The sequence below is a fragment of the Glossina fuscipes genome, unplaced genomic scaffold (genome assembly GCF_014805625.2).
Source record: "Glossina fuscipes isolate IAEA_lab_2018 unplaced genomic scaffold, Yale_Gfus_2 1, whole genome shotgun sequence".
NCBI classification, from domain to species: Eukaryota; Metazoa; Arthropoda; class Insecta; order Diptera; family Glossinidae; genus Glossina; species Glossina fuscipes.
In genome coordinates, this window is record NW_023998415.1 from 40,992,454 (window position 1) to 41,003,559 (window position 11,106).

General features: G+C 32.1%; 1 protein-coding gene across 1 annotated transcript in view; it reads right to left on the minus strand.

Moving 5' to 3' along the window:
- Positions 1-11,106, minus strand: part of LOC119632452 — a 29,720-nt gene that overhangs the window by 11,639 nt on the left and 6,975 nt on the right. The window contains exon 3 of the mRNA XM_038025367.1: positions 7,603-7,629. Within this exon, the coding sequence (XP_037881295.1) occupies positions 7,603-7,620 (18 nt within the window). The 5' untranslated portion in view covers positions 7,621-7,629. The remainder of the gene's footprint in view (positions 1-7,602; positions 7,630-11,106) is intronic.

Below are 11,106 nucleotides of genomic sequence, written 5' to 3' on the forward strand. Positions count from 1 at the left end.
TCTGTTCATTTATCTAGAAATTTGATAAAGTCACGAGTATATTCGTAAAGTGCTATTTAGAACAATAACTATCTTCTTAAGTTTTTGTTTCTCATCTTTCTCGTCAGGGCCTAGTTGTAACCGTACGCACGTACATTTATCAAATAAAACTGATTATTTCCTGTTGGCGTTTTCCCTTAACCTATTTGGACCAAAAGTAACCACCTTGATCACCTTCTTTTTGGGTAGATTGCTTTCTATTCCGTTTGAACGTGGGATGACCACACCCATTTTTCTTTCTTATTCGTAGTCGATTATTAATTGTTTGCGGCTAATCTCACCCTCCTGCGTTCATTGTTTTCAATGTAACGATTCAATAAAATAGAGGTGAAAGCAAATGTGCAAAGTATTCCTTTTGGGTTGATATACGTATACGCCGCATCGTCGTCCCAAAGACCCGACCAGATGGGTAAGTCATGATTATATAGATACTTAGAGTTCTTTTCATAAAAATAAAGGTCATAAGCAAATTTCGGAACATTCTAGGCCTTATGACCAATTTTTTTAAACTCGAAAATTGAAAGCGAGCCAAATGACGTAACCGGCTCTTCTAGCGTTAAATTATGTGGCTGTAGCAATTGTATGCGTGTGTTTATACGAGTGTGCGTTTTTTCCTTTTTTCAAAGTGAGAAAGCGTCGAAAGCCACTCGCATTGTTTGCGTAGTGCGAAACTTTAACTCGCTAAAGACAAGCTCCACTCATATTCCCCGATCTCGTTCATCTTTCAATATCGGAAAGATAAAGAATGCATGCAGATACCACACAAAAGGCTAGCTTCGATTTTAAATCTATCTAAGTACGCGTGGAGGCAACTGAGCGGTTGAACCATGCTGAAGTTTGGCTTACTGCGCTGCCTGAGCGCCCATAGGCGTATATTTGAGATAAGCCTGCTACTTGTCTATCACGCGGTGCTTTGCTAACACTATACCTTCCTTCCGAACTTTTGGGCGTACGCTCCTTCTTTTGCCTGGATAGTGATTGCTGCTGTCTTTCCAAAGATCAAGACCAAAACGCCTATGATAATGCCAGACGCTGCAATCATTCTCAGGGCGTACAAGCCGTGTTCTCCTATTATGTCTCTTTCATACGTGCAATACTCACAGTGTTATGCGGTAGTGACGATCCTTATAGAACTGCAGTTCGAGCTATATCGGCGATTTGTTGTCTATGGTTTCGCTTGGCGTCCTTTCTTTTGAGCATTTGTCGTACTAACGCCAACGCGTTATGATTTAGGAATGACATACCAAGTGAAGCGAATATTGAATTTTTCTTCCATATTGCCATCAATTAACAATAATAGAAGATTGCTCCTAAGCTCACTACATTCGCTTTATTTTTATCTCCATCATCTTGGGATGGGACTATGATCATTTAGTTAGGCTACTTGCAAGACTTAGAAGTAAACTCCCGAGACCCCATTAAGTACATGAATCCTTTAAGCATTTTCATCCATTCATTTATCTGTCTAGCTGTCTATCTATCTATCTATTGCAAGCATTGCTTTGGTCACATAAATGAAGATATTGTTTTCAAATTTGACAAAAGTATTAAAAACCCTTCCAGACAGATCGATGTCGATTAACACGACTATAGTATAATATAAACCTCTTTTTTTTAACGCAAAAAAAAAAAATAAATAAATAAAAAATAAACTAATAAGCACACAAACTATATACAAATATACTTTGCATAAAAATGGAAAAACTCGTCGACGCCCACCCAGTGTTCGAGAGTAGCGAAATTTCACTTGTGTCTAGTCCTACTAAGAACAAAGTTTAAAAGTAGGTATAGAAGTTTCGGCCACCGCTATATATAATTTTCTTATTTCATTCATTTGTACTTTTTTCAATATATTTTTTTCCCCCTTATCCTTAACAAACTTTTATGGCTACGTGCTGCACGTGTAAGAATTTATGAAAATATCATTTAAAAAAAAAAAAAAAAAAAAAAAAAATTATTTTAAAAATTCTGCTACAATAATTTTCATTAAAATAATAGACAAAAGAGAGACTTCGTATCGAATGTCAGCGAAGCCTGTTCTGTTAGTCAATTTTCTTATAACATAATTATGTGACGTAAAGCGCATCAATGAGTACAATAAATAATAATGAAAATAAAAAATTACTAAACGAAAAAATTTTAAGCACGTTTCCACCTGTTGAGAATTAAATTTGCTATAAGTAATTCAAGTAAAAATGAAAAAAAACTTTTTAAAAACAGATCAAGAAGTATTATGAAGGGCTTTGAAAGATTCGTTAGGTCCCTTATGGCATACTTTACATTTCTCTTTTTTTGTATTGCTTTGTTTTGTGTATTAATCACTTGTTCGCCTATCGCAAGTACCTTCGGCCTAGTCGTTCTTTAATTGATTCCATAGGGGAATCTCTGGGCTTAAACTCTAGAAACTAGAAACTAGAAACTTGGAAACGTATCGAATATTTGTTGAAATTTCCAAAATTTTTGCTTTTAATCTTTAATGCATGTATGATGAGTTTTTATGTTTACCGTAGGAAGTACATTAAGTTTATTAAGTCCATATGGCAAATGTGAGAAACTGAACCAAGGATTCGTCTTTCGAATTCTTAACAAACGCTACGAAAGGCTATAAGACAGAGCATGCAATTATGATATTTATTATGGAAAATCATCTGCAAAGTGTTGAAAATTGCATGAAGATGCGATTTTAAATACATACGAGATATGTCAAAAGCTATACGATATATATGAAGTTAAAGTATCTTTGCTTTGCTTTCTCTTCCAAGTAATGGCAAAATAGTGCGTAAGTAAAGAATTACTTTTCAGAGATTTGTTCCTAATTGAATACATCGTTCTCAGCGCTTGCTAGGTTAGTGTTAATGTTTCAAGTTTGTTGAAATCAAGATATCGTCGACCCCTTATTATTATCAATTACATGCTGTTCGTAGGAAATATTGATTTTAAACTCGAAGTAGTTCATTTAAAAATTCAATTAGACTGCGAAATATAAATTTGCACAAATCCTCCAATACCTCACAAAGGCAACTAACTATCTTGTAGTAGGGTGTGCAAGTAGAAGATGTACAACGAATTGCCTAGCGATCCCAAGTCAATCGTTATTGTAAACCGCAAATATGCCCGCAAGACTACAAGCATACAAATCAAGTTGGTATACCTTGTAGTATACATATAGAGAGGACGTAATAAGTGAATAATTTCAAGCAAACACGCGCGAAAAGAATTTTTTATTTATTTAATTTTTCAATTTCAGAAAAATTTTGTTTCTTCGATACCGACTCACTTGTTTTGTGTGTATTATCTTAACCATACAATTATTTATTTATTTATTATACAATTCTTTTACTTTTTAGTTCGTCTTATACGATAGGAGTCAAACTTTCAATATTTGTATACTAGTGATGTTCTTTGTACACACCTCTTAAGCATTTAATGAGTCATTGACCTTTTATGAAATCTTTTCTTAACCTGTTTATGTTTGTAATTCGTGTACAGACAATAACTGATATCATGTGAATCTACTTGAGACTACTACTACACTACTGTGCCACTTAATATAAAGTAAAAACCAATTCAAGACTAAAACCAATACGAGAAGACAATGTTCTAAATAGAACATTGATTGCTATATTAAAAAAGAATAGCTTTTACGTTGATTGGTCTCGCAGTTGAATATCACTTTGATGAGTTTTACATCTTTTTACTTAGAGCAGAAGGAAATACAAATGTTGGTTAAGACGGCAAATCATAGATTAGGACTTTGCCGTCCTAATATCTTATGTCTAATATCTTATGCAATATCTTTCATGCAAGTGGAAGTGGAAGAGAATTGATTCTCTTGTAACCTTTAACCTTGTCTCCTTGTTTGAAAACTTACACGATAAGAAACTTAAACTTGATGAAAGTGGAAATGATATATATATATATATATATATATATATGTTAAAATTTGGAACCTACATAGGCACAAGGGCACAACTTTAACTGGCGGCATTCTAAAGCTATTGAACTGATGCTTGACTCATCGAAACAGACAAATCAGTCTCGATTAATCAAGTTACGTAACGATCATGATCACGAATGTACGCGTAACCCTTTCTTACTTACTCTGCTTAGAGCAGAAAGCATATTAACATAGTTTTGCAAATCTGTTAAACGGATAATAAAGCTGATGGATGAATCATTGTCCATCCATTCGTCCGACACTTTGCTAATCCGGTTTTTTGAAATAGCTTTTCCAGCCATAAGAGTTTAGTCTAAAACGATTGGTCTTTTTATTACATTCATTAAATTAAACTTAGAACGAACCTCCGATACCCGCCACTAAAATAGTCGTAGTTTTAGTAAAAGTATATATGTCAGTTAGCTGATCGAAAGGTTGTTTATATCGTTCTTTTAGCCAATTCATGCACTTTAGCATATAATAGATAACCACATTCGGTGAACAGTAGATTTTCGCCTTTTGTGGCAGGAGATAGTGTTCGCGTGAGGAAATATTACGCGAAGAGAATGCATGCTGGATAGGTTACATTGTAACATCAGCTAATATAGACAAGAATTAGCCAACATATCGGACGGTGAGGATCAATCACAGAAATGCGTTTCTTCAGGTATTGGCTGTTAAAAGCTTGCACTAGCTATCTCGAATACTAATTGCAATCATTCGCTTGAAGTAGAGAACCATAAGTTTCGCTCACCCAGCGCATTCTACTTTCATACAAGATGTTTAGGCTAAGAACATACATATCCTTAATAGCAATTAATACACTTGTATGTCGAGCAAACAAACAACTGTACCCTGAGTTTCGATTAAGGGATATGATAGTCTAAACGAACGTGATCTTATTGAATTCGCTAACCCTAAGGGTACTCTTTAAAGCGGTAGAAAGCATTTTACGTGAGGTGTGCATGAACAGAGAAGTTAGATCATGCCACTCATGTCACTCAAAAAATCCTTGATAATTTTTCAGTTTAGTTTTTTCGAGTTGAGCATTAATGAAGAAAGAAAGTTTCTCGTCGTGTGAGAAGAAGTTATCTAAAATTTTGCATTAGGCGCCAAGTCAGCGTCTCTTTTGCACATTGATGGGTTATGCAAAATTCTATCTATTCGTTCCATCTTTGACGAGCTCTTTAATAATAATGGAACTACTTAATAGAAATCTTTCTAGAATTATTGCGTAAATGTGTAAATATTTGATCACTATACTTCTTACAGGGGGATTTGAATAGTTGAAACTGTCATGGAAATCCCATTAGGTTTATACATTTTGGATCAATCAAGTTAATTGATTTAGAGATATGTACATTTATCGGCTCGAAAAGTAACTTATATCGCAATGGTTTAATGTCTTCTTATCAACGTCCCGGTTAAGCTTAAAAGTCAATTAAAACTATATCTGAATCCGTTTAAACATTTTTTTATACCGTCTGTCCGTCTGTAAAATGTTTGTTGTAAACATTCTCCCTTCCGGAAAAATGAAGCTATCGACTTCAAATTTGGCAGAAACATTAGGAGATTGCTATTGAAAATGGGCCAAATCAGTCGAAAGACGCGCCCACAATACTAGGTAAACTGAGAACATCTCTGTTTTTGATAGGAAATGAAAAATTGGTTTTTTACTCATTACTCATAAGCCATAGCAAATAAATGTACAAAAATTTGAACACATATTCTATGGGCGATGCTGTAGCCTCTGTATCTTGTATCAAAGTTTATCATTTTTTCCAATACCTTTATAAGGCACAGAAACAAGATTTAAAAACGCCCATAATATGTATGCAATCTTGGGCAGTTTGAAGAATGTCTATCTGTCCATCTGTCCATCTGTCCATCTACCCACTACCGCATAGAAACTCTGATAAACATTCTTCCGTTAGCGAAAATAAAGACATCGCTTACAAAAGGACTTAGAAGTGATTTCAGCTTTTCTAGGGGCATATCTACGATCCCCAGACGCCTGTGCGACAAAATGGAAGAAATCAGCAGCGTCCATTCCGTATTATAGAGCATGAAAATTTCTTTCTTTCACTTTTCTTTGTCTTGTTGTTCAGGATAGCGCTGATGGGTATAAAAGATTCAATCAGGGCCGAATATAATTTTCTTACTTGTTTTATATCATCAATGTAAATTTTTGATTGTAACGTTAAGTTAATAAACCTTTCTTTGCCTTATGAAAGTGCTTTAATTACATTTGAAAATTAACAAACTTAGATTAATAATCTGCCCACAGTAAGTGTAGATTATAGATTAGAGCGATCAGGCCGACTTAAAATGTTTGAAAAATTGTCTTCAAAATCAATCGTCCAAACTTCCAATAAAATATTGTATACATATATGTAAAATTATATACGATATACGTAATGTACGATAATTTAAAAATGTAAATTTTCCCGTTCGCTTTACTTATTCGAGGACAGATACTTTGCTGATTCAAAAGCAAAGCAATGCATGGCTAATGAGAACGCACTCGATACAACTAATGCTTGACTGCTGTAGTCAAACTAAAATTGAATCTAAACCGTTTTATGAAAAACTTTTATAGATCATTTTGAACAAGTATTCCCTGCGTAAGCTTTGCTTTAAAGACTCAACTGTAAAATGTCGTGAAGAGCGCATACAACTGAGCAAAATTAATCATTCCTTAAATGATTATTATAGATGATGTATCTTTCCCTAGGCACAGCCTTCATTAAATTAATTTCACAAAGACACGATTTTTCCAACTACCTACAACCAACTACGATGTTCTTCAATTTTCAAAAATAAAAAGAAATTAAAAAATTTCCAAAACAACAATATGTTGTTTGTTTTCTTGTAAAAAAATATCGCAGCAAAAAATTTACAATTAGTTTAGGGTACATTTTATATGTATGCAGTATATATATATATATATATATATATATATATGCAGCTTTTTGCTAAATGCATGGGAATATATTATGGTTAATATGCTTTAAAGCGACTCCTTGTCGCTTGTTATAAACAAATATTTAATCGATAAGTGGAAAAATTCTCTTATTCGTCTTCGTGTAAATATTTGCCCGATAATGGAATTTGATCTTGTATTTGTACTTCAAATTTTAAAGGGGAGGGACAGACAATTGATTACGACTAACGATAAATGCGAATCTCATTCTCTCCCATAAACAAAATGCATAAAATGCATCTCTGCTGAAGAGTCGGTGATGCGGATTTCGCCAATTACAAACGGAATGACACAATCGATATCCATGATCCTTTCGATTAGTTGAGTGATGAGTGCAAAGATGCCGGCAATGATATTAACTTTATAAGCGAACATTTTTCTTTACATCTCTGAAATTCGGTGAATCGTTAAAGCGAAACAAAAGACTTAAGGTACAAAACTTTAAATAGCGAAAACTTAGCGCTACACTCTCGGAAGGCATAAATAAGTGTCATTTGGTTATTAGTTTTTTTTTTTTTTTTTTTTTTTTTTTTTTTTTTGTTTTAATAAAAACTTTTTATTTTTATTATAAAATAATTTTTTGTTTTTTTTTTTTTTTTTTTTTCTTTTTTTTTTTTTTTGTTAGTCTTAAATCAACACTTACTATTATTGTGTATTTCATTATGATTGTCTTTTTCTTTTGTTTTATTTGCGTTTATTATTTTTCTTTTCTCTGCTATATATATACATATATATTTATATATTTATTTATATATATTTTTTTTTTTTTTTAAATTATTTTTAGTTTATTAAATGTATTTATTTTTTTTTTTTGCTTTTTTTAATATTTTTCAAAAGATATCCTTTATTTTATACGAAAACTTTTCGTCTTCGAGTTTTCAATTTAATAATCTTAAGCTCAGTCACTCAATCAATTGATTAATTTACACTGGCCTTGAATATAGTAGAGCGAGACGTTAACATGACAAAATACTATGGCAAACTGTGTTGTTTATCGTCCTCAACACTGTTTTATATAAGTCTTTGAATTTCCATTAACAAACAAACGAGCAAACAAACAAACATTTAAGGCTGCCTGCGTTTTTGAATTATACTAAGGAAACGATGTGCACAGAAGAGAGTGTAAGTGCGTGCGTGAGCTTTGTAAATATAAAAAGACATTAAAGCAAAAACGGTTATAAAAAAAGAGACAAGAATAAATTATGCTTAAGCGAATATGAAATGAAAAGTAGTTTGTGTATGAAAAGAATTTTACGCATCACAAGAATAGAAACATAAAAAATAAAAATAAAAAAATTAATAAAAAAAATAAAAAATAAACAAAGAATTAACTTAATATTTTGCTCATATTCATTTTATACATAATAAGATTAATTTTAATTATCTTTTATATAAACAGCGATTTCACCTTTGCTAAAAGGCATACGGGACAGACGAAAGGAACTTTTTATTCGCTACCCGTTCACTTTGTTCTTAAAAAATTGAATAACAAAAACAAAAAGCTAAACACCCTCCGAAGCTTATGGAAGTAAATCTATTCGAAAGTTTAGGAGAGTGCTACAAACATAGCATGCTATGTAAGTGTAAGAATTGCATTTAATAACCGCTTTAACCGCGTTTCTCACACGCGCTATTCTCTATATTATGTTGCATCTAATATATAAACTAGAACTTAACAATAAATCTTTTAAAATAATAATTTTTTTTAATTTTATGTGAAACATACGAGTAGAATATTTGAAAAATAAAGGAACTTACCCACACACATACACGCACACACAAGCGCAAGTGGATTCCTTTAATACCTTACTATACTTGTTTCTCTACGACTTGTGATTGCGGATTCATCCATTCACAATATATCGATCCTATACCCTACACTTGGTCATATATATATATATATATATATGTCATGTATATTTAAAAGCATATTTTCACAACATTTTACAATAGTTTGCAGGCACACATTTACATATATCTTATCTTTTTAAAAAAATCTTTTTTTATATCGAGATCGAATGCTTCACTATTTTGACTTAAGAAAAAGAAGAATTTATGTTAAGCTTTGGATCTAATTTGATAAAAGTGAGAAAAAAAATTTAGTTCTTTTCAAGCAAAGTCTATATGGACTGCAATCGTGTTATCGGTGGAAGCATTACTAATACTTACAAATGATTTCCGAATTTTTTTCCAAATTATATTTGACGTGAACGATAAAACAGATTAGATTTTGTTCTTGTTGTTGTAAATTGTAAGAGATCGTTGTTTTCCACTTCCATGCATTGAATGCGACGAGAGTTCAAATAATGAGCGAATACGTTCAAGACCCGTTCAAAATCATGATCATGACTATATTATGCAGACTAATGGACATGGAGATGCAAATCAATGAAAAATGTTTACGTTTTTTCAAGTTCTCAATGCATTTTTCAAATGCTATTAAAATGTATAAGAAGTCAAATAAAGATGCGGTCGCTAGCGTATGCAATGGAGAGGTATGGCGTTAAAGTTGTGAAGTAAAAGAAATGAAAAAAAATTTAAATAATGGAAATTTTTTCTTAATTTTATATGCGATCTGAAACTTTATAACGGTTCTATACACTACTCTTTATTTCTTTGCTGCTACGATGAGAAGAGAATATTGTTCAACTAATTGGTTTCTCATTAAATTATCGCAGGCTTCGTTAATTGATCTATATATATATATATATACATATGACCTTCATGTTGAGCATAAATTAAGAGTTTATTGTTCTACAAAAACCAGAAGTTAGGCAGGAACATGTTACAGAAAATAAAAAAATAAAAAAAAATTGTGTTCTTCTTCTTTTAACCATTTTCTCATCATTAAGAGGAGAAGTACTTGAAAACAAAAAAAAGCACCGTTGACGCCGTACATTGAATGTTGGTTACCCATCTTCGACTTACCAAATGCTTATCGTCGTTTATTGCGCTCCTTTGTTAAAGAGGGCTTAGGAGAATCCATCCTATTTGGTCATGTCCGCTTAACTGTGCGTCCGCTTATCAATTAGAAGAATGAATTCTTCTCATTTTTATCCAGAGCATTAAAATTGCATTTACTCGCGTTAGCTTAAGGGAAAAAATATCAATTAAATTATTGGCTAAAGCAAATAAATTATAAATATTTCTTTGGATTTTTTATCCAAATACATTTCTAGAGTAAATATTCAAATATGTTGTAATAGGTAAAAGCTGCTATGTTATGTTAAAGCATCTCTTTATCTATAGCAAGCAATCCGTGCAGCATAATACATTTCATCTTAAAGAACAATTTTATGCAAAAAAGAGATTTTTTTTTTTTCTTTCTTTTTTGATTAAATGAAAATTCGAATTCAAAACATAAGAGCATGCATCCGATCTACACTATAATCAGCTTAAAAATTCTGAATATGCCTCATAGAATCGCGTCGAATACATTTGTATTACTCATGGATTTGAGATCAAGAAGAAGAAAGAAAGAATTTTGGGTGGAAATATAATTAATTAAGAAACCTGGAATAACATAAACTAATCACTGCGCACGCATTGCTGTATAAGATAAATGGCATAAGATTTTCATGATAAAAGATCTTGTTTCCGTTGAAATCATGAAAACTTCAGATCATAATTTATGTTTTTATCTATGTTTTCCAATACAAGTGTTACTCGAATGTATTGAAATTGTACGACAAATACAACTGGCGCCGAATCCATGTATCGCATTTAATTATAGTCTAAAATTGGCGGCCAACATTCTTAATTAAGCGGTTTTATGGTGCACGTATTCTCAAATCTTCCAAACGTCATAGTATAACAAAATTTATCACAAACTCATTTCCTGTTAATGTTTGTGCATAAAAAGACAAAAACTCCCATACGTTACTAAAATAGAATCAATTGAGGCAAAGAAGAAGAAAGTCACATATATATAAAAGAGATTGAAAGCAATCTTAGATGAACCCACCACGAGCCCAAAGATAATGTAAAAATTGCTCATTATTTTATTGATTGAACGAATTGAATTTCACTAAGCCGATCGGGGTCATTAAGCATGCGTTTCTTGTAAATTCTTCTAAATTGATTTAAAATATTTTTCGGCCAATCACTGCTGCAATTTTTTAAATCGTCATATAAGCGGGTCTTTCTA